Source organism: Cebidichthys violaceus, unplaced genomic scaffold, assembly GCF_023349555.1.
Source record: "Cebidichthys violaceus isolate CVI_PGR_0920_01 unplaced genomic scaffold, fCebVio1.0.p SCAF_1, whole genome shotgun sequence".
Taxonomy (NCBI): Eukaryota; Metazoa; Chordata; class Actinopteri; order Perciformes; family Stichaeidae; genus Cebidichthys; species Cebidichthys violaceus.
In genome coordinates, this window is record NW_027176262.1 from 7,934,193 (window position 1) to 7,957,499 (window position 23,307).

General features: G+C 42.0%; 2 protein-coding genes across 2 annotated transcripts in view; one reads left to right on the forward strand and one right to left on the reverse strand.

Moving 5' to 3' along the window:
* Positions 1-23,307, reverse strand: part of egfem1 (EGF-like and EMI domain containing 1) — a 55,947-nt gene that overhangs the window by 11,352 nt on the left and 21,288 nt on the right. Inside the window, exons 6-25 of the mRNA XM_068708946.1 lie at positions 22,533-22,655; positions 21,436-21,561; positions 20,842-20,964; positions 19,940-20,062; positions 18,818-18,955; positions 18,587-18,709; positions 18,202-18,324; positions 17,880-18,104; positions 17,625-17,753; positions 14,017-14,145; positions 13,439-13,567; positions 8,432-8,566; positions 7,812-7,946; positions 6,651-6,776; positions 6,192-6,323; positions 5,808-5,936; positions 5,585-5,716; positions 5,069-5,197; positions 1,356-1,484; positions 528-656 (exon numbers count right to left, since the gene is read on the reverse strand). Coding sequence (XP_068565047.1) covers positions 528-656; positions 1,356-1,484; positions 5,069-5,197; positions 5,585-5,716; positions 5,808-5,936; positions 6,192-6,323; positions 6,651-6,776; positions 7,812-7,946; positions 8,432-8,566; positions 13,439-13,567; positions 14,017-14,145; positions 17,625-17,753; positions 17,880-18,104; positions 18,202-18,324; positions 18,587-18,709; positions 18,818-18,955; positions 19,940-20,062; positions 20,842-20,964; positions 21,436-21,561; positions 22,533-22,655 — 2,667 coding nt within the window. The remainder of the gene's footprint in view (positions 1-527; positions 657-1,355; positions 1,485-5,068; positions 5,198-5,584; positions 5,717-5,807; positions 5,937-6,191; positions 6,324-6,650; positions 6,777-7,811; positions 7,947-8,431; positions 8,567-13,438; positions 13,568-14,016; positions 14,146-17,624; positions 17,754-17,879; positions 18,105-18,201; positions 18,325-18,586; positions 18,710-18,817; positions 18,956-19,939; positions 20,063-20,841; positions 20,965-21,435; positions 21,562-22,532; positions 22,656-23,307) is intronic.
* LOC137871217 (EH domain-containing protein 2-like) lies at positions 10,266-13,308 on the forward strand. Its single transcript, XM_068708936.1, has 6 exons — positions 10,266-10,579; positions 10,696-10,872; positions 11,122-11,219; positions 11,619-12,031; positions 12,132-12,296; positions 12,384-13,308. The coding sequence occupies exons 1-6, from the start codon at positions 10,359-10,361 to the stop codon at positions 12,942-12,944; spliced, it is 1,635 nt and encodes a 544-aa protein (XP_068565037.1). The 5' UTR covers positions 10,266-10,358; the 3' UTR covers positions 12,945-13,308.

A 23,307-nucleotide genomic window follows, 5' to 3' on the forward strand; every position in this document is an offset into this window, starting at 1 on the left:
CAATTTTATGTGCATATGTTTATACCCATGCAAGAAACCGGGAGGGTATTTCTACTGATCTCAAACTTCTGAAATTATCATTTGAATAGTGCCTTTAAAGGACGATACCATTGCGATTTCCAAATTGTGGCTCTTTGACTACAAAATGTCTGCTTTTTCAGCTTTTTTGGACCGTTTTTGGAAACAGGCTGTACAGTTGTAGGTAGCGATTGTTATCCATTGATTTATAGAATATATAAATAAACTATCAGACTCTTAAAGACTTGCCCAAGTTGTGTATCATCAAGTTTGTCGAGCTCATTTAAAAAGGTCTACGAATCAATATATCGCATGAAAACCGCAGATAAAATACATCCAACTTTCCAAAACACAGTAGTATGGTTTGTAAAAATGGGTAGCTGTGATGTAAAGTATAGGTTATTTGTATTACATGAGCTAAGACATGCAAACCCACCGGTATTGCCCTTTAAGAAAACAGCAGCAAAACCTTTGACAGGGTTTGCCATGCTGAGTGATTAGCTACTCACACAGTTGGCAGCTGACTCCAGTCCACCCTGCTGCACAGCTGCATCGCCCAGTGACGTGGTCACACCTGGCTCCGTTCTGACACTCACAGGTCTGACTGCACTGCTCCCCAAAATTACCGTCTGGGCATTCTACCCACACAAACCACACATACACGATAACATAATACAAACCGAAGACAGCCAGTGTTGACTTAAAATGCAACTGCAGCTTATATTTGCAGCAAATGTATGACACGAACAGAGCTTAAGGACATTTTGAGACATTTTCCTCACACATACTGTAAACGCCTCCTTAATGATGAAAGTCTAAGATGACATTTGGACATTTAAGACAGGGGAAAATGAACTAATGACAGAGATGCATCATTAAGTCTTGCGAGTGGCTTTCTGCTGACTCCGGCTGAAGTAGTCAGGACCACAAAATGGCAGTGGCAAAAGGAAAGTCTTGAATAAGACTGCAGAATGACAGACTAAGAACTTTAGTGGGCATTTCATTGGCTTCATTAAAACAAGCGGCATGAAACTTTAGCATGAGAACACTGATTGGTTAGCTACTAAAGAGTCTTCTCCCTTTCCTAATGTTGATCGCTATAAGCACGTGGGTGCATTTATCCAGAATAGACCTCAATTCAACCATGTGTGCCAGAGGGCACTCTTGTCCCTCCTTCCTCCACCCTTACCCATCCCTAAATAAAGTCATTGGCAATGTCTCATTATAGAGATAATTATCCACAAACACATCATAGTTGTGTTTAAGGAGAGGATGTCGTGATGGGCTGCAGTGAGGGCCTCCCTCACACCCCGTTTTAATGATGTGGCTTCCATTACCCAGAATGCAGTGTGGTCCTGCCCAGCCGGCGGTGCAAAGGCAGGCTCCTGTGATGTGGTGGCAGCGGGCACCGTTCCTGCACTCGCACATCTGGCCACAGTCAAGACCGTAAAAGCCGTCCGGGCACACTGTGGGCCAAGATAAAACATCCGACTGGTTAGAACTGGCAGCTTCACAGAAGAGGACAGGAAAAGGTCTAGATAGATGCCAACATTTTTAGTTTTTTTGTTCTTTCTCTTCCCTTCCTCATCTCTCAATCTCTCCTCCTACTTTCCCTCTCTGTCTTACCACCTACTGGAAATACCAATATCAAATTGCAGTACCACGCAGCGGCTGTTCATTTGCAGAGCGTCTGCGTTCGTTAAGTGAGCTCATGTCCCACATGTGTGGTGGATCTGGTCCACATCAAAGTCGACGGCGGCTCGGAGGCCGTTCTGTTTTAAGGGGTAGAGGGGGCACAGAGAGCTGGTAATTAGAGCACCTGCTGAGTCAACAGGCCCCACCAAAACAGAGCAAAACAAAGCCAGGTTACTCTGCCCCCCTAACACACATGCACACATACCTACAGTATCGCTGCTGATGCAGGGAGATGCCAGTGTAAGAGTCTGTTTCTCATTCCCGAGGAGAGCCAGAGAGATTGTTTAAGTGTGCATAGAGTCAATTGACACTCAGTAAGTTTGGTAAACATACTGCCTCCTATCCACAAGAACCAAACCAGAGGCAGCGGGATGAATGAGCCTTTCCACCACTGGGACCTAAATATTGTCTGTAAGCATGACTTCACCAGAGCAGGAAAGAATGACTGTGTTTATTCACAGCCTATTTTTGATCGCTCAATTTCTCACTGTAGAGATCACTTCCCAGCTTAAGAATAATAGTTGTATTTTGCAATAAAAAAAGTTCTTCCATTCTGGTTTTTATTCACAGGAGCGCTGCTCTTTGCGCTGACAAAGTTTGAGTGATTGACAGCGGTTGCAGACATTTCTTTCTTTTTTCTATTGCAGTAATATGTGAGAAAATCTGGTAAGGGTTTGGGTAGAGTCTGTCCCAATTATTGCAGCAGCCTGCAGTTTTTTTTAAATTAAATTTATGCGCTACCTCTTTTAAGGAAAGCAGTGGACCATGTTACCAAAGGAAGCCACAAATTGGGAGCGCAACAGAAGTGTGTAACTTGGTGGTTTTATGTATTTTAAATGCCACAGTACTCGGGGTGTTTCCCTACAGTTTATGCATCATACACTCCTTTCTCCTGCTCCAGTTGATGATGCTGTCCCACTCCTTCTTTTTCGCCCTGAAGGCCTCAAATTGTGAAAAGCATCCTTCCTGCTCAGCAGTTTCTGGCATGGCCATCGCTGTGTTCCCACGCTGACAGCGTGACGTCTTTGCCTGCCTCTGTAGTGGTTAGGCTGTGATGTTATTAAAGCCAGCCCACTGAGGATGCTGTCATTTTAACCCAGCTGTACATTAGGTCTGTGGTAGTCCTGTAACAAAATCGTTTATTGTCTTCTGTTTATTATTATGATAGCAATCGCTGACACCATGGCAACATCATTCTTTCCTTCGGGAAAATGTTTCAGGAATGTCCCTCTGAAACATCATTTATTAACAGATGACGCGGGCGCTCAACGCATCTATGATGATAAAAAAATAAACATAAAACATCTTAGATGAGTGATGCACCCCTTTAATGAGGTCTTTATTCCTGGCACAGTAATCACCTCAACATGTTAAACACTTTTCTTCCTTTTCAAATGCAGCAGACAAAGTTTATTGGAGCACACAAACTCTACAGTTACTCTTCAGGGGATGTACTGACACCTCTGAATGGCAACGTTTATTATTTGTTTATGCCAGCAGGGGGCGACTGGTTCCCATATTAAACACAGAGAAGCAATCCGTCATCTGATATTAGGACAGTGTCTGTAAGTGTTTGTAAGCAAAGACTCTTCCCTCTGAGTCTTTGTTTTTTATAGGCACAGAGGATTCAGTCCTTCACCACACACACACACACACACACACACACACACACACACACACACACACACACACACACACACACACACACACACACACACACACACACGTTGTGCCATCGCTGAAAGACTCCATCTCCAGACTAAATGAGCTCTTTAAGACAGGCGGATTATTTCCAGATCCCTGGTTGTGTAAGAGCCACTGCTGTCAGCCCATAAAGCAGGTCCAGGGACCACACAGCCGGGGGAGAGCAGACCACAGAAATAGAGCGGATAGAGAGAACATAGAATAGAACTTCCTGGTTCCATTCAGGGTCTATACACTGGAAGAGGTCAACACAACAGCAACAAAACAACACTGTTTCTTTGACAAAAGCGCGGATGTTCGAGTTCTTTTTACTGCGACCAAATTAACTATTTTGATGCAAACATCAAAGCCGCAGACCAGAAAACGGAACACGATTCACGTTAATTAAAGAGGTGGTCTGGTCTGCAGGACCCATGTCAGCACAATTGCTTGTTTCCTCTGACAAAACCCAAGTGAAATGTTTAGCATCAACCACAAGAATGCTCAGTGAAAGTATGCATTTTGCCATAGCAACAAGCTCTTGCACTTGAAACTGTTGTGTGGACGAATATCGCCCACCTAGAATCCAACACTGACAAGAGAGAGTCATCTCTTTCCATCTTAATTCTGTGAAACAGATGAACTAAGCGAGATCTGGTCCTTCTCACAGCACAGGCCTCTTCCTGACTTTTCCTGAAGGAAGAGGCCCAGCAGAAGACTGAGAAACTGGACACCTTTGTTTGAGGAGAAAAGGCCTTCAGAAAACCGAATCTGGTCAGACCGATAGCCTTATTTCCACATGTGACGTCCAATCAGAGTGACGTCTACGTCTGAGGCCATTAGACTGTTATGGCTAGGGATGTGAAGCTCTGTTCTAGTGTGACATGGCCATGATTTACGATGCCCCGTGTACTACGGAGGTGGTATGAATTTCTGGGCCTGGTAGTACACTTTACACTAAATCTTACACTTTGTAATAACATGAGGCCACTTCAAGTCAAAGACTATAATCAAGAACAAATCTATTACATTGTTAAGACTCTTGCACCGTTGGTATGTCTTGTAGTTCGGTAAAAATATGATGAGAATAATATTAGTTACATGAAAGCTTTCCTGTGGCAGGATGCTTGAAAAGACTGCAGCCTGTGAAATACAGTCTATCTACTCCAAAATGACGAATAAGAATCTCGGGATTTGCGTGGTATTAAAATGGTTTTCATATGACATTACATGGACAATCTGATGATTCATTAAATCCGTTGGATGAATCGCTCAAACTGTGAATCAGAAGACTGTCCTGCAGCGCCCTCTAGTGTATTAAGACTAGTAATCTCACATGCAATGGAGAGGAGTGTCCTAAGTCTTAAGAAGGTTTTATACTTAGAAGGAAAACAGAAACACACCTTTTAGTGAAAGATGCACAGGACTTTCAAAAAATACTCTCTGGTACATTAATATTAGCATTGTTGTTCAAATGAATTCAATAAAAAGTGCCAAGTGGACCTGAAGTCAATCTTTCAAGTCTCTAACTATTTATGTTTGGGATGTTAAAGATTGATTAAAGGTTAAAAAGACTCCAAACATGTAGAAAAGTTTGTATAGCTTCACTTTTGTCACATAAGATACCATCGGGAATAGTACAGTCACTAATCAGAAACAATATAAATCTTACTTTTTTCGCAGTAAGTGCCTCCATGTCCAGGTGAACATGTGCAGGCTCCACTCACGTGGTCGCAGAGGGCTCCGTTCTGACACTGGCACTGCTGGACACACCCCTGCCCATAACTGCCATTCACACACTCTGAACATATGAGAGAGGCAGATCAAGAGTGATTTAGCAAAACAATATTGTAAATCTTAAGCATTTAACCAAATGTAGCCAGCTTAAAAAGAATCTGTCCCATGGGGTATACTATCTTGTGTTATGTCATGTTGTACTAAATATAGCTCCTGGAGGTACATCCAGAACTGTGGAAGCTTTACATAAGCTCCTAAAATCTCTAAATATATAGTATATTCCAAGTCCCTGTGAAATGTACAGAAATCACTAAAAATAAAAAGTTAATGACAAAATAAAATATCCAGAAAATTACTTTCAGCATTGTAAATAGGTTATAAGTGACGATCGCCCAGTGTGTGCTGAAATATATCTTATTAAAACTGTGTGACGTTTAAGAAGTTAGCTTACTCTTTTCACAGTGTTCTCCGGTGAAGCCGCCCTCGCACGCACACTGACCGGTGACCGGGTCACAGTCCAGAGAGATCTCTTTGCACTGGCATTCACTGAGACACTCTTGGCCCCAGTAACCAGACTCGCATGCTATGAAGTTCAGCAAATGTTGCGCTCAGAGATATGTTCATGTTGCATTTAGATTTTTTTTTTTTTTAATGAGGATAATTACAGCTCTTACATGTTGCACAGTTGTGGCCTCTTTTGCCAGGAGGGCAGATGCAGCGTCCAGTCTGTGGGTCACAAGTAGTATCAGGGTGGCATGAACAGTGCCTGAAGCAGCCTGGTCCATGGAAACCTGGGGGACACTCTGTACACAACATGACATTTATAGGATCATGCTTTAGTAATCCACTCTTTTTGACTGACACGTGGTTTGTTGGAACTGAAAACATATATTTGATATACATGAAACTTTAGTAAAATAATGTAAATGTGTATTATATGTATAAAACAAATCAGTTGGATCACTTATTGTTTTTCTTTGAGACATACAGATTTGAATTAATGGTCAAAATAGTCCTAAAAATGTTTTTTTCTGTTTCTTGATGAGATTAAAACTCACCATTTTGGCAGAGGTTCCCCGTGAAGCCTGGTTTGCAGTCACACACACCAGTCTGCTTGTTGCAGGAGCCTCTGTTCTCACATTTAGGACATGCTGACTGGCACTTCAACCCCCAGAATCCATCAGAGCAGTCTGGGGAGCACCAAGTATCTTTCAGATTAAGTGAGCAGTAAGCCACATATGTTCATTATTTCTCATTAAAGTCCTAAAGCCACGTATGCTTGGATGTTTTGGGGGAGGAAATGTATTAAATGGCAAGTAAGCCACACAGCAAAGGAATTGGTTTGGTTTAAAGAGGCAAAGAAAAACAAATGTGCTGGTTGTTCAGTGGGCTAATACTGAGGTCAGTGAGTGCAAACACCACAACATAATTAGGTTCAAATTTCCTGAAATTAAAACACAAATTCAATGGAACATAAAATAAATTAAAAAAACAACTGTACTGTAAAATAAATGTACCTTCGTGACAGGAGTGTCCCGTCTTCCCAGCAGGACAGATGCACTGTCCGGTCACAGGATCACAAGCAGCTCCTCCACAGTCGCAGGTCAGACGACAGCTCTCGCCATAGCTCCGTGATCGGCAGGCTAGCGACACACAACGGATTTAAAACGTTAAAAACAGCAGCAACAGTTGCACACAAAAAGACACAAGACCCGATTGCGTAACATTGCAAAAAGAGAACTGCAGAAATACTAAATCATTTTCTGTTTATTTATTCAGCCTCTGCCAATAGCCTCTGCAGTAGTAACTGAAGTAAATTACCCCTGTCATGACCTGGCCTGCAACTTAAGATAAATACAATCCAGAAGATGTGGATTCCTTTTTTTTTATTATTTGGCTTTGACAAACCCAGCAAGCTGAGGCCTGGACTGTGCTTTGGTGCTGACATACTGTAAAACTGCTTTGTTGGTCCACTCCACGGAGACGCAAAGTCATGTTTTTACCAGAGGCTCCTGACCAATATACAGTATCACTTTAGATCACAACACAGAAGGCTGAGCTTTCCATCAAGCAGCCGAGTAAACACCCTGCAGTGGAGACACACTCGTACTTTTGGTTTGTACAGTTTGTAATAACAAGAACACCTGGACTGACCAGGTGAATTAAAAAAAGAAAGCGTAATTTATTTCACCCACTAAATCCACTCAATCCATCAAAGGCAGCAGAGAATGAATAGAAAATGACAGAATAAAGATAGATTCAAAGGGGAATTGAAAAGAGATTGTGACAAAGGTTGAAAACATTCCGAAACCCATAACTCATAACAATTTGTGGTGACATCAGAAAGGGCACGCATTTACACATGAAGTATGCAAACAATGACCACACATGTAGGAATGTGTCGGTGTACAACCCCACGCACTTCACATATTCACACGTATGCGTGAAATAAGAATGATCCTTCTCTATAAAGGTTATGGCCACATGAGAGTGCTGTGGAGTCAAGCTCTGAGGGGGGACATCATAATTTAACAGTAGTGTATTAAACATATTGGAAAAGTAAAGAAAACCCATCTTATTTGAATGAAATTCTACTTGACTACTTACATTCCTTTAACTCATTTATAGTTTGATGCACAATGCCCTTTTAAATTGATTTAAGCAGCTCTTTGTCTCACCCAGCTGACATTTATTTCCATGTAGGCCTGCAGGACATCGCTGACTGCATTCTCCGGTCCCGGGGTCACATGACCCTCCACCTGGACAGTCACATGGCTGCTCACAGCCCGCACCAAAGAAGCCAAGCTCACATTCTACAAACACACGCACACACATGAGAAGATTAATAGACAATCTCAGCGCACTCATCCCAACATTGTGTGACAGGTTATTAGGATTTTGACCGACGATTGACTTGATTCCGTGATCACTGTCTCAAGGAGCAATCACAGCAACTTCTTAAACTGCTTTTCCATTGTAGACCATTAAGTCAAAATGGCATTGCAAAGACGCCACAGTATATTTCCCCTCAGCTGCTGACATTGCTGCAACTGTAGTCCCATTACTGCGCCAGGAAATGCACTTAATGATGTTTGAAGCTATGAAATGGTCAACACAGTAATATGTCCACTAAATCCACTTGTGGCTGAGAAGTGCAAGTTAGGCAGTTGACCTGAAAACTGTGTGGATGAAATGTAACTAAACACAAATAATCATATCCATTTATTTCTTAGAATCTGAAGCTGTGCTGAGGTGGTAGTTAAATAAATGAGTTGGGTGTTTTGAGAAGCGCTTATACCTTTCTCACACTGTGGGCCGTGGTATGCAGCCTTACAGGAACAGCTCCCTGTTTTGGGGTCACAGCCAGTGGAATGTTCTTGAGCACAGTCACATTCCTTGGAACAGCCTGCACCGTGCGTCCACCTGGGACAAGCTGAGGGACGGACGAGATCAGTTTGAAAACAGACAAAGGTCGACAATGTTTGTGTGATCAGTGGTGGGATGTAACGAAGTGCATTACTCAGGTATACAGTACTTGAGTAGATGAAAGTACATCTGACAGGCCAATATTGTACTTTTACTCTGTAGTTACTAGTAAAACTATTGTACAGTGAAAAACATGTATCCCCAAATTTGGTGATTTTGAATTAAAAATGTTCGGACTAACTGGAGGATTAAGTGTTCCTTTGTGGGTTGAGAACATTCTCCTACTTCTTAAGCTAAATAAGCTATTTAAAACCTTGGAGTAGCTGGAAGAAACGTCGTCACAAAGCTCAAAACAGGGATGTTTTCCTTTTTAGAGTTAGTTAAAACACTAACGGTGACCATTTCATTGCACAATGAGTACTTCCACTTTTAAGTACTTACTTTTACTTATACAAGGTTTTGAAAGCAGGACTATTACTTGTAACAGTATTTGTACACTGTGGAGTTGCTACTTTTAAAGGCACAATGAGGAAGATTTGTCGGTTACGATGTGTAAAGACATCTTTCAAAGTTGGCCCCTCCTCCCCAGCCCAACGACACTGGACGAGCACGCCGCCTGACCACAGTTGTTACGATGCTCCCTAGCTGGTGAAAGACAACCCCGGATTCACTTCTATTTTGGAATGAGCTTTGTCTGATTGGCTCGCTTAGGTTTGCGTTATCTTTCTGTGTTGGGTCCGCCATTTTACTAGCTTCCTATTGGATCCGCGCTTGCGTTCTGGCACTTGGTTGCTATGTTTTTATAGAGGTTGACGCCTAGAAACATCCTGCAAAATAAGAAAAAACAAGCTGAGGGCAGGGACTCTGCAGATGCAGACACCGCCACACACTTCTAGTGGGTTATAATAAATGATTAAGAGGGATTATGTCTGTCCATTTTTTAGTCCATACATTGTTTTTTAGGAAAATCCTACTCATCCTGCCTTTAAGTAGGATTTGAATACTGTTTCCATCACTGTTTATAATATTTTACAAAAAATATATACATGTAACAATTTTTCCAAGGTTAAGAAAATAAATGATCATAGCAACTTGTGTTTGTTAAAGTGAAAGTGGTGGAAGTTAATTAAGAAAGGAATGTTGAAACATAACCTCTACTATCAGATTTCACTTTACTATGAGCCAAAACTAACACGCCCAACCACCAAGTTATCACAACATCATACTTCTGCAAGTTTAAGTCATGTGACCGCTGCCTTTTACAGAAAGGCAGGATTTACAGAAATCCATTCAAAATGTTGGTGCATCATTCATTGTTACTGCTGTATAATTACAAAAAATAATTTGAGACCAGGCTCACTATTTGGGAAAGCAATTTCCTATGAACTTTGTTGTGTTGTCTGTAGTTTTCTGAAAACATTATCACATTAGTAGCAGCATTAAACAAATGGGTGAAAAGTGTTTTGTAAGACTTTTACGACTCAAGCAGCTGCCACATCATCACTGTGTTTAGAACAATCTGCATGAATTTTGCCAAGATTCTCCCTACTCAGCAACAACAAAAAAACTGAACTCCACTCCACCCTGTCCCTCTCCGACATTGGCTTTATGTTAGGTCCAGCTGCAGGCTCTGGTTACACCCTCTCCACCCTCTCTACTGTATGTCCCGCTGCAGGATGGAGCAGACAGCTGTGAGAATCTGATAATATTCCTTGTGCACATTCTTCCATCATTCGGTTTGGTCTTAGAAGAGTGAGCAGCCTTTCACACCGAGAAATTAAGAGCGAAGATTCATCACCATGTCCATCCGGAGGCTTAGGAGCAACCCTAAAACACTGGGGGATGTGAATTTAGTGACAGAGGACCTGAAGAATCTTTATTATAAGAGGCTGCTGCCGATAGAGAAATACTATTCTTTCCATCACTTTCACTCTCCGAGCTACGAGGATGCGGAGTTTGACAACAAACCAATGGTCTTGGTGGTGGGTCAGTACTCAACAGGAAAGACAACATTTGTCAGGTAAGAATCAGAACATCCACGCTTTTTTAAAACTGCAGATTTTTGCATGTATTCTGCTGAATGTATTAAACTGATGTGCTGAGGGTAATAACGTTAATGGTGGTTTTGGACTTCAGGTATCTCATAGAACAAGATTTTCCTGGTAGCAGAGTTGGGCCAGAGCCAACCACTGACTGCTTCACTGCCCTCATGTATGGAGAGGTGGAAGGAATCATCCCTGGCAATGCCCTCACAATGGACCCGAAAAAGCCTTTTCGCCACCTTGACCCTTTTGGAAATACCTTTCTGAACAGGTGATGCTGTAGGAATCAGTAGACTGAAAGAGAGAGGGGGAGGGGAAGATATTCCTTTTTTTTTCTTCCTTTACTTGGAGATATTTGAACGTTTTTACCAATGTCCAGCTTTAATTAGCATAGAAGTACTGAAACAAACATTGCACTGTGAAGCTATGTTATGCTATGCATTCATTAAATAAAGGCTAGTGGGAAATAGTAAAGAGACTGTTTTGAATGCTTTATGCTGAGGCGTTTTCTTCTTTGCAGGTTTCAATGCGTTCAGATGCCAAATCAAGTCCTCGAGAGCGTCAGCATTATCGACACACCGGGCATCTTAACCGCTGCTAAAAGAAAACTGAGTCGAGGTGAGATACAATACTTTTCTAACTTCCTTTCAGTAGAATTATTGTGTCTTTTTCTACTTCCATATATTCCGTTTTAAAAAGTTGGAATGCATTGTTGCTGTCAGAATGATTGACGTTCCTCGTAAGAGGAGAGTCATTGCAGAGGCAATGAAATAATAATATTTCAACACTTGAAGCCAGAAGCACAGCAGATGTAAGTAATATGACTGAGTTGGGAGGAGACGAGCAGTAAGTAACTGAGCAGTCTTCGATTTGTTTTATGAATGCATTAATCTGTGGGTGTAACTGAAAGTGAGGGCCACTGGGATATGCATGTTTCTAGGTGTGTTGAGGCAGTGAGGCTTGCTCGATTCCATACGGCCTTAATGAAAACCCAGTGTTTTCGTTCCTTATCCCCAGGCTACGACTTCCCAGCAGTGCTGCGCTGGTTCGCAGAGCGTGTGGATCGGATCATCCTGCTGTTCGATGCACATAAACTAGAGTTCTCTGATGAGCTCACTCGGGCCTTTGGGGCCCTGTGTGGCTATGAGGACAAGTTGCGCGTGGTTCTCAACAAAGCTGACAGGGTGGACTCGCAGCAGCTCATGAGAGTGTACGGCTCCCTCATGTGGTCGCTGGGGAAAGTGTTTCGAACCCCCGAGATCTTGCGGGTTTACATTGGATCTTTCTGGTCAGAGCCCAGGCAGATGTGTGACCACTACCAGCTGTTAGAGCTTGAGGAGGAGGATCTTTTGGCCGACATAAGGAACCTGCCGCGCAATGCTGCCGTGCGCAAGCTGAATGACTTGGTAAAGAGGGCACGCTTAGTAAGGGTAAGAGATCTCATATGTTCACTTCAATCCCATTCTTTACATAAATATTTACAAATTGAGATGCAGTTCTGATGATTTTTGTTTTTATCTCCCCTCCTAGGCTCATGCTCATATTATCAGCTATCTAAAACAGGAGATGCCAACAATTTTTTGCAAAGAAAGCAAGAAGCACAATCTGATTTACCAACTTCCGTTGATTTTCACCAAGATCCAGCAACAGCATCGAGTCCCAGCCGGCGACTTCCCTGACTGCACCAAGATGCAGGTGGAACATTACTTTTTAATTGCTGTGTAAATACTATATCATCAGAATGTTCTGTGAGCTTAACATGTGATTGTTTACCTTTTTCAGGAGAAACTTCTGGGTCAAGATTTCTCAAAGTTCAAGACACTGAAACCGAGTCTGATGGCTTCCTTGGATAAACTCCTGACAACTGACATAGCAAACCTGGTGCCTTTACTTCAACAACAAGAACTGAGGAAGAAATCCCTCCCTGGTGTGTTGGACGGTGAATTTTTGGGAACATTCAGGCCTGAGCATTACAAGAGAGATCCCTTCAAGGAACTCAAAAGAGACGAGGAGAGCAGTGAGACAGATTTTGACGAGTGGGTGGTGGAGAAATACAAGCCAAAGTACGATGAGATTTTCTTCAACCTCAGTCCAAACGGGGGCAAACTGAGCGGCAGCAAAGTCAAAGAGTGGATGATGACCACCCTTCTGCCCACCTCTGTGCTTGCTCATATCTGGAGGCTGTCTGATGTAGATGGGGATGGCATGCTGGACAATGAGGAGTTCGCTTTGGCGGTCCACCTTATTGAGGGAAAACTAGAGGGCCACTGGCTCCCCCGAGAGCTCCCGTCTCACCTGGTGCCACCGTCAAAACGGCTAAGTTCAGCCAGCGATGAAGAGTAAAACGTGACACTGAAAGGAGGTTAAGGCTCTGTGTGCAACATTTGTACAATTTGTACATAATTTCCTAAATGTAGCCTAATCTGATAGTAGCATATTCAAAAAACGAACCTAAATGTACACTGCCTGTAAATGAACCTGAGAAGGTGTTATCCATTTGTATATTTATCATCATGTCACCAAAACCTAAAGATTACCATTGATGGTATTGATCTTTTCATTTCACTTCTACATTCAGTCAAACATCCCCCGAAATGATAGACATACAGCAGCAATGATCTTCAATTAGGTGTCATTTCACTTCAGGTAATACATTTGTTTTGCCTTGCACTTAAGAGTTGCTCATATCTCCTGTAATCCTAATGTTTCTTTTTATCAATGGTATTAAACTTGTAAATATTACTTGCCAGTATTATTTCTTTGTTTGGGTTTGCATCATAATCATCATCCTCACCACTATGCAGTAGGTATTATGATAAGGTCAGGTTGGTACTCACGCAGGTGGCAGAAGCGCCCATATAGTCCCGGAGAGCACAGGCAGCCTCCATACAGACGATGGCAATGACCGTTGTTGGGGCAGTTGCACTTGTTTCTGCAGTGCCTCCCAAAATAACCCTTTGGACAACCTGTAAACATGAATAATGCCACTTTAGGATAGGATGCCCACTTCTGGGTAAAATAAGCTCCTCTGTGAGAAGAGCAACATTTAAACAAGATAAGAGTTAAAGTCATGTGAATCGGGTGCCAACCTGGAATTGTAAGACTTGTAAGATCTGTGGTAGTGTCGAGCAGTAGTTTGCAAGATGATTTATTTACTTATTTTCAAATTTGTGCTTTTGTCTTGTGAAATGCTATACTTTAAAAATATTCAAATGAAACAATTTTAGAGGATAAAATCACTTCCATTGGACTTCTCATAACTAACAGACGCACAGCCTATGACAGAGCCATTAGGCAATATTGCTTCATATTAAGGAGCAAAAGGAAATTTCTGGGATCACTAACTTAGAACCTGGTTCTTGTATTAACACATGCCTGTGTTCGCACCTGCCTATAGAAATGTGTGTGTACAAACCATCCTCGCAGAGCAGGCCCTGTACCCCAGGGGGGCAGAAACACTTCCCGGTCAAAGGGTCACACGAGCCTCCATTCTGACAACGGCACAGGCTGTTGCAGGCCTGCCCATAGGTCCCCTGTGGACAAGCTGGAGAAGGAGAGGGGAAAGAGCATTGGCACCTTACCAGTTGCAGAATAACTTAAAGAATCAAACTGTGGGGACTTCCTTTGTCACAGAAACATAGACTTACAAATGAGGGAAGAGAAAGTACAGCAGCCAAAGCAAGGGTTATTGTTAAAGAGTCAGTCAACACTTCCACCTTCCATCCTGTCTTTCCCCATGATGTGTGCCCTTCTCACTCTCTTAATCCCTCTGGCCTCGTTTGCAATTACAACATGAACCAGCTGGCTGTTTTAAGATGTGCTAAAGTGTTACAATCTATCAAGTGAAGGTCTGCTTAAATTCCATGTCACACTTTCTTCACAGCAGTTTTACGTCACTGCATGGGAAGATAAGCCAATTTAAAATTATCTATGGCGGTAACGGCATTACAGACACTGAATATACATTAAAATGAATATATAAATGAAGGAGCAGGAAGACAGAATAAGATAACAAATGTTTTATATAAAAAGTTTAAACGGTGCTCTCTCCTTTGCATGTACGTGATTCGTACATCTGGAAATGCAACAAAATTTAATGAACGGTGCAGTGGGCGGGGCTATGGGGCATTGATTCCGCTTCGTAATGGTGGAAAAATTGTGTTGGGGCATGTTGAGGCAACATGAAAAACACAAAGAGCTTTTTAAATAGCACGAAATGCTTTTAAGAAGCTGTTAACATGCAATAGAATAATATCACTTTTTTGTTTTGGGCTTCAAAGGAAAATGACAACCTTTGATGTTCTATATATGTAATATGTACTGTTTCTATCCATTCATCAATGGTGGGCGGCTCTGCCTTTTCCTTGTGGCAGCCTTTTTTGCTTGCTGCCAGATGTGTTTGCACAAGTCTCTTATGATTGATATGTCACTCTTCAAATGTGATGTCACCCATTTATGCAACATCACATCTCAAAGAACTCGTCTCCAAATACATGTTTAATGTGTTTTTGAATCTCCTGCCAGTAAGGCACAATAACCTGAACATTACAGAAAATATGGAAAAGATTGGCACCATTTATCACACGTAGTCTCCAACATCTGCCACCTAATGTTGTTTTTGCAAGGGCGCAACATAGAACCTTACAATATTTTGACAAAATGAATCTCGCCATGTAGTTGAAACTAGTTGAATTCCATTGTGCTTGACAACAAATGTTAAAAATTCCCTACTTTTCCCACTTATCTTACAGTGTTTTCTCAGATTTGGACTGGAAAATGTCATTATACTTTCGTATAACATGTTGTGGATATGGATATTGACAAGAGTATTTTTATGATTCCTGCCTCTACTGTTTCTCAAGCTACAGCTAGGTTATGGTTGAAATACAGTCAGACTTGAAGGCATCTCTCTGCTCAGTGTCGATAAGATGAGATTGCACAGAAAATCTATTTGACTCTTAGCCGTGCCGGGTACAGTGTTTGGAACTGGATTTGTCAATCGTTGAAAATACTCCGCACATAGTCATCGTCCAGGTTTACTTGCTTCACCTGTGGAGGGAAAACTCTTTTTTTTGCTATGCCAGATGGAGTATTGTTTGCTTTGTTTTGAAGCTGAGCTTGCCAGGATGGATCTTGGCTGTGCATCTTCCAGTTGTTGGGTGACCGTGGCTAAGTGGAGAGCAGAGCCATCCTTCAATCAGAGTAAGACACTTAACCCCAAAATTGCTCCCGTAGCTGTGTCTACGGTGTATAGATAGACACTGAATTGTAAGTCGCTTTGGATAAAAGCGTCTGCTAAATGTCTGTAATGTAATGTAATGTACGAGTGCGCAGAGAGCCCTTTCAATGCTCTTTATTATCCTGCCGAAAAACCCTAAGAATTAGCTCTTTGCGATGTGTCCGCATTACTTTGCCTGCACGTATGCTAACGTTGGTGAGTGGCTTTGAAGTTGAAATTGTCGTGTTTTTCTGGTTGCTGTGTGTTTTTCTTCCATTTTAGCCTGGTATATTTATTATTATTCAAATTTGTTTGATCAATACACCTTTTTTCCCTGAAAATGCTACCAATGTCCAGATCATCACCTCCACGTTGTGCATCTAAATACTGCCACCTCAGTAGCCTGTTTGTAAAAGTGATTAGTCTAACGGACTTGTCCCACATGGCTCTCCTCTTATGATTGCCGGCCTAACTCGGGTTCAGACCAAAGACAGCCATTAATCATGGAGCTGGATGGGAACAATGGAGCCTTGCTTTCTAACCCAGTAGTGGACATCCTTGGCCTCAGGCTGTGCTCTTGCTGTGGGCCCTGGCCTCGCTCCAGTAGCAGACAGATTGATTCCCCTGGTGCCCTTGTGTTCTGGAGCCTATAAACAACCCAGCCTCCCACACAGAGGGGCCGACAGGTTTTGATACATGGCCCTGGATCAATGCACACGGAGCCATCTCATCTCTCTCTAAAACTAGACCACATAGCTATGGGTAGTTCAGATAGACCTGTGGGGAAAATAAGGTTGTGTGTGTGTGTGTGTGTGTGTGTGTGTGTGTGTGTGTGTGTGTGTGTGTGTGTGTGTGTGTGTGTGTGTGTGTGTGTGTGTGTGTGCGTGCGTGCGTGCGTGCGTGCGTGCGTGTGTGTGTGTGCGCGCGTGTGTGTGCACTTTACTGTTGACATTATCCACTTGTCATGTATATGATTTGAGCATAAATTATTAATTTTGGTCTCCTGTCCATGGACATGTCTGAGCCAGAGAGTTATTTGTTTTTTACGTTCTACAAAATTAGATATTCAGTTCCCCAAACTGTTAAACGAGAGTTTGAAATATTTGTGATATAAGCTCATTCACATTCTCGCTAAAAGTTGGATGAAAAAACAATACAACCCATTTACCACTTGCATGGTAAATATGAAGCTGCAGCCAGTTAGCTTAGCTTAGCAAATGGACTGTATGGGGAAGCAGCTAGCGTGGCTCTGTGCAAAGATACCAGAAGGCTGAATGGCAGATCTTGTTACCTTTGGACAGAGCCATGTTAGCTGTTTTTCTCAGTTTCCAGTGTTAATGCTAAGCTAAGCTAAACAACTGGTTGTACTTTCATATTTAACAGACAGAAATGAGAGTGGTAACAATCTTCGTAACTATACAGCTGTATCTAGAGCCAGAGTTTGGTTTGTCAGTTCTAGGCTTCTGTAAAAACATGGCGGCCGACTCCTGGAAGAGGACCCGCTCCATATGTAGATATATCAGCTCATTCTATTGTAAGAAATAGGTGGTTATACACTGAAGAAAACATGCTTTTTAATATTGTATTCAATTTCTGCCAATAGATCCCCCAAATACTACACTGTACCTTTTAAGTGTATAGTTACTTTAAGAAGAAACACTATATTCAAGCATTTTGAGCAGAGTGGTGAAGGCGAGGTTGTGTAGAGTTTAGCCAACTGCCGCACTTGTGTAAAATTTGTGTTGTAAAGAAAAGATGTAACTCACAATACACAGATGTACCTGTAGAAAGTCCAATTAACTTACTTGTGTTGCAGATGATCCCAGTCCATCCAGCCGAACATTCACATCGATCTCTGATTTCACTACACTTTCCGTTCACACAGTCTTCACAGCTCACGCTGCAGTCATCCCCAAACGAGCCATCGAGACACACTGAAAAAGAAACGCTTGACTGAAAATAAGTTTTTCTTTTCCTAACTTCCTGGTCTAAAGATTTAATAAAAATAATTAGATTTTTCATAGATTCACCTGTGTTATCACTCATGCTCTTTACTGTACCTATGCTGCTGTCCAGTCTGAGCTCTCCTCGACGCTCCCTCTGAATCTCATATTCTTTTTCACTGTCACCACCATCGCTGTCATAACCAGAGCGCAAGGCTGCTGTGTACTGCAGGAGTTGAGGAGCCTTGCGGAACAGCAGGTCTGGTAATCTGTGGACCTCCAGCTGTTCGTCCTCTTCTCCATCCTCATCACTTTCTTCTTCCAGTTCGCTGCCATACAGAGCTAAAACACACACAGAACAGTTAGTCAAACAATTTTAGATGGCTGAATAAATAAAACTATTCGATCCAAGAATAACTGCAATACTTATGTCACTCACAAATGCAGGAGTGCTGGTCCTGATCCAAGCGGAAGCCCAGATCACAGAAACACTCGTATGTTCCCAGGGTGTTGACGCAGTCGTGTTCACAGTCTGACGTCTCTGCCAGACACTCATCAATGTCTGACAGAAGAATACACAAACAACACACAGCTAAGAGAATGAAAGGGTCACAATGATAGCAAAACCCAAGTGAAGCCATTGTCATTGGATGGAGGTTTGAACACAACAGGTTTTTATTGTTTTCTGCTATGAAATGGCCTTGAAAGGCTTCATTTCTGAGCAATCGCTTAGTAAGCGACCACTGAGAATTTGTGTCTGGCCCAATTGTGCCATAACACAAAGAACACTAAAAAGGCCCACGCTAACAACCTAACCCTCTCACCATCGCAGCGACAGCCGTCTGGATTCAGTCTGTAGCCAGCTCTGCAGCTGCACTCGTAGCCACCCGGGTAGTTTCTACAGAAGTGACGGCAGCAGGACTCCCCACTGACACACTCATCGCTGTCTGAGAAAGGCACGCAGTGGTATAGGGTTGGTTTCAACAGATGGTCACAAAGACACAAGCAGAGAGTCACAAAGTGAATGACAATAAAAGAGGAAGAGGAGTTCTTACCTACACAGGTCTTCCTGTCCCGGTCCAGCTGGTAACCGTGGTTGCAGGAGCACAGCGGGCCATTGGTGGTGTGCTCGCAGTGATGAGAGCAACCTCCATTGTTCTTCTCACAGCTGTTGACGATCTCCATCTCAATGCCTGGAGGAGACAGTACCAAAGCCACAATTAAAGTGCAGAGCTGCAACATAAGGACAGCGTTATGGGGCCGTTATTAGGACAATTGAGGAGAGGAAAAAAAAAACATTCTTAAGCACAGATATAGTTTAAATTACAAATGAATTATGTCTGCTGTTTTATCTGCACTTGCCTATTACTGCAATGAATTTAGAATGGACATTTTCAATGTATTAAGTGAGGAGTGTTATTATCATTGCCATCCCAAAATATCCTAAAACTCTTGATGTTTAGTAGGAAAGGAGAATTCTTACACGTAATATGCTTATTTTTGTCCAAAAAAAGTGTGAAACATTTGCTGTACAAATAAGTTGAAATTGCAACTGGTCAGCAATGACATGACATGATTGGCGGTGTACTTCTTCATGATTATGGTTATTACCAGATGCAGATGCTTGTATTGCTTTCATCTTGTGAGTCTGCGTGTGAGTCATGATAGCAAAATGTGATCCTGGAGACACCGACTGTATCAGGAACGAGCACAGGGACGGGGTTGAGTACTTTGCTAGGTGTCTATATATCTGTCAGTCCGTGGGAAGATTGTGTCTACAATGCAGTCTCAAAACTTTGCAGATGTGCAGTTGAGATCAAAATGAAGGTCTAGTTCAAGATGAGTGTGGTCAGAGTAAGAGTTCTGGAAGTATGGGGATAAGAAGTGAGTAAGGGGCCATTAGCCCCCCCACTTTATGCCCCTGTCCTGATTTGGCGTCGCAGCTGGTGTGATCTTATATCAAGATTGTCTTTAGTTTATTTATTTTTGGTTTTGTTTATAAGGTGTTGCATCCACACCATTGAATACATGCATTCCAGTTTCGTTCCTTTCTTATTTACAAGATAAGTACGTTTTCGGTTATTTGAGGGATTTGCTCATTTGCACAAGTTAATGTGTTCAACAGTAAAGCTGTAATTTGTGGAAGACTAATGTTAATTTCGATGGCCTTTACTTACGGTAGCACTGTTTGCCGTCGGCACCAAGTTCAAAGCCCAGACGACACACACAGCTGAAGGAGCCCAGCATGTTGACACAGCCATGGGAACACTTGGCATGGCCTGAACTGCACTCATCAATGTCTGTAGGACACACGAAAAGACAAAACAAAATATCACATAAAAAAGGCATGGCGGCAAAGTTCATATCAAAGATCTATCTGTTTTCCAAAGTTGCACAACACTAGAATCTATCTCTAGGTCATATTGAGACATATCCCAGGGCATTTCAGAGTTGATCTATGTCTTCTTGTCCTCTTTCACTAGAATTAAGTAACCTAACCCTGTTGGCTAAATCGCAGTTTACTCTCAGGACCAGAAGGGTCCGGGTTATTATGGTTCATACTGTAACAGCAACACACACGTTTTGAAACAAACATATGTGCGACAAATATTAAAGGTCTCAGGCCCTTGGGGACAGGTAGTATTGCCTGTAAAGGGCTGAGATAAAGAGAAACTTAACGCTGTCTTTGTTTGGAGCTGGTTTTCGTACACTAGAGGCTAATAAACCAAACACACATACTGTTAAGCGAGCATAAGGCAATATTCCCGTGAAAAAAGCTTCTCCAGCCGGAAGGCTCTGTCAGGTCTCAGATTTCTCTGGCTTCTCTTTTCCCTCACAGGTGGAGCAGGATAAATGTTAGCAAGAAAAGTTTCCAACATCAGCCTCTCAAATCAATACGGGTCTGTTGTAGTGAGGATTTGCTTTCAAACAGAGTTTTATCGTGGCTTTAACTAACGGAAAAATCATAAATGCGATTCTGTTAAACTGTAGCAGATTCCAGGGAAAGGTATTTTTGAGCCTGTTTTTTGTGTGTGTGTGCATACAGTCTGGGTGTGTGTAAGAGAGTGCGATTCCTCACCTTCACAGTTCTTGCCATCTCCAGCCAGAGTAAAACCAGGTCGGCAGCTGCAGTGAACCCGGCCGTCCTCTGAAAGACACAGCTGGGAGCAGCCTCCATTCCTGTCCTCGCAGGGGTCCCTCACTGACACACAAAAATATACACAAAAATGAAGGCAAGTCAGCCCAGCAGGTGATTCTCTGACCTTACCGGTTAGTTCATGAGCACAGATATCTCAACTCCAGATTAACATATAAGTTTAACTCCTGCACGCGCAGCTTCTTATTCAGAAACATTACAAAAGTGAGTTTGGTTATGATATCTGAAAGATCCATAAAACTAACACAAACATTGTGGAATCCAGGAGGAGTAATCTGAATTCCTGCTCTTCTGTTTCCAAAGCTGCTTCTCAAATTCCTTTTCCACTCTCCCTACCTTGCACTCTAGCTGTAGCAACAAAAATCTTATTTTTGCTGTAATTTGATACAATTTGCAACATGAGAAGCACCTAACTCATTTCAGAAAGATAACCTACTCTAATGAAGTCCAGTTGGTCCAGCGATTTTTCTGATATATTCTCACACTATGAGAACATCTGTTGGCAAAAGGACTCACGTTCACAGTGTCTCCCATCTCTCTTCAGCTGATAGTTCTTTCGGCAGTCACATTTGTAGTGATTGTTCCCCATGTCCACACACTTGTGCTCACATCCACCATTCAATACCGAACAAGAGTTCACAGCTTAAACGATAGACAGAGACAAGAACACAGATGGTAAATAAGCAAAAACACACATCAGCTCTGGTGCCCAGTTACAGAATTAGTTGATGAAACTCTGTTATAGGATATTTCAAATCTGAACTCACATAGTACGACAGGTACAATTGCATTTGTTGGCACTCTAAAATGGCTTTGACACCTCAAACTCTGCAGCTGTTAAATTATGGAACTCTTGAGTAAAGGCTGGAAACTGGAAAATGATATTCAAGCATTACCCCTGGTCACTCTAATTATCTTTCCATCCCATTACTCCTGTGATTTAATGATGTGCCAAATATGAATATTAGCCGTGTGCCGTCTGGGTGCTTTAAACACAGACATGATGACACAGACGGGCTGTAAAACGGAGAGAACGGCTGGCTTCTAACATTGATGATTTAAACAGATACAATTAGCTATCCCGCGGTCTCCATCCTTTACCACAAAGCTGCAGTCAAAAAATAGGAGTATTAAGAATGAAAAATAAGACCACAAGCAACAGAAGAGTTCTGAATTCAAGTAATAAATTCTCTATTTACCTTCAGGTTTTATGGCGCTAAAATGGGGGGAAAGTGTTTTATCGCCTATATTTCCCCTTTCAAGTCTGAATTTCCCACGAGACACTAAGATTAATCATGGAAGCCAAGCACTCCTAAAGTTTTGCTGCATTAATTCAAATACAGAGATGGGGGAAATGTATCTAGGTGTTCTCACACACTGGCTGACACTGTCAGACTTGGTAGTTGCGGTTCTAAAATATGAATATTCTATAATATTTGTATAACATGCATTTATAAGAATAGCATCAATCTTTTCATCTAACTCTTGACAAGAAAGCCAATGAGCATATATCTAAAACAATTGAACTATTCCTCTACGGAGCAACTATCTAACCACAGGAGCCTAATTTTTCCACTCCACAAGTGCAATAAATACTTCTGTTTAGTACTTACCGATGCAGGTCCGACCATCAGTGTGCATGCGGAAGCCTTCGCTGCACTCACAGTGATAAGAGCCTGGTGTGTCGACACACGTTTGCTGGCATCCTCCATTGAGTTCCTCACACTCATTTACATCTGAACACACATACACATACTCATAACTATGCACAGACAAATGCTCATTAAGACAACTATTTATTCATATAACTGAGTATTGCCATAAACTACAAGACTGCACTTTAACAAGAACCACTGAGCCCATAAATGCCCTCTCTGCTCGGTAGAACAATTTGAACAGATTAAACAGATTGAGAGCTTCAGTCAATAGTAGGAAAATACTGCGGAAATGAATGGAAGGTTAAATTGAGCCGCTATTGAGAAACAAGGCATTTATTGTGTCATTTATAGTCTCCTAGTGCCAAATAGTGGAAAATGAAAAACACATTTTTAGTATTACAGATTTAAAGAGTTGTAATTGTATCAATTTGACCAGATCTCAAGTTTTCAATTTTGCAGACATCTACTTTTGAGTATTACGTGTACAGTTCAGCTGTCAAGTTTAAAACCTACTGTCACCACTTCCCATTTTAATAGTGAGGGAAAATACAGAAACCTGACTGAAAACCTGAACAGTTCAGTGTGCTTTACCAAACTGACCTTGTGTCCTGACTCCTCTAGAATAAAAATGCACATGTTTAATGTCTTTGGGTTGAATGATGAATGGCTTATCACGCTGTCCGTGCAGTAACATGGGTGCAATCAATTTCCTGCACAGGAGAGACTTGCA

Bases quoted from the DNA above. Each gene is read 5' to 3' on its own strand.
- LOC137871217 (XM_068708936.1), top strand. From the start codon at position 10,359: ATGTCCATCCGGAGGCTTAGGAGCAACCCTAAAACACTGGGGGATGTG. The intron at 10,873-11,121 runs GTGATGCTGTAG...TCTTCTTTGCAG, and splicing joins GGAAATACCTTTCTGAACAG to GTTTCAATGCGTTCAGATGC. The intron at 11,220-11,618 runs GTGAGATACAAT...CCTTATCCCCAG, and splicing joins TAAAAGAAAACTGAGTCGAG to GCTACGACTTCCCAGCAGTG.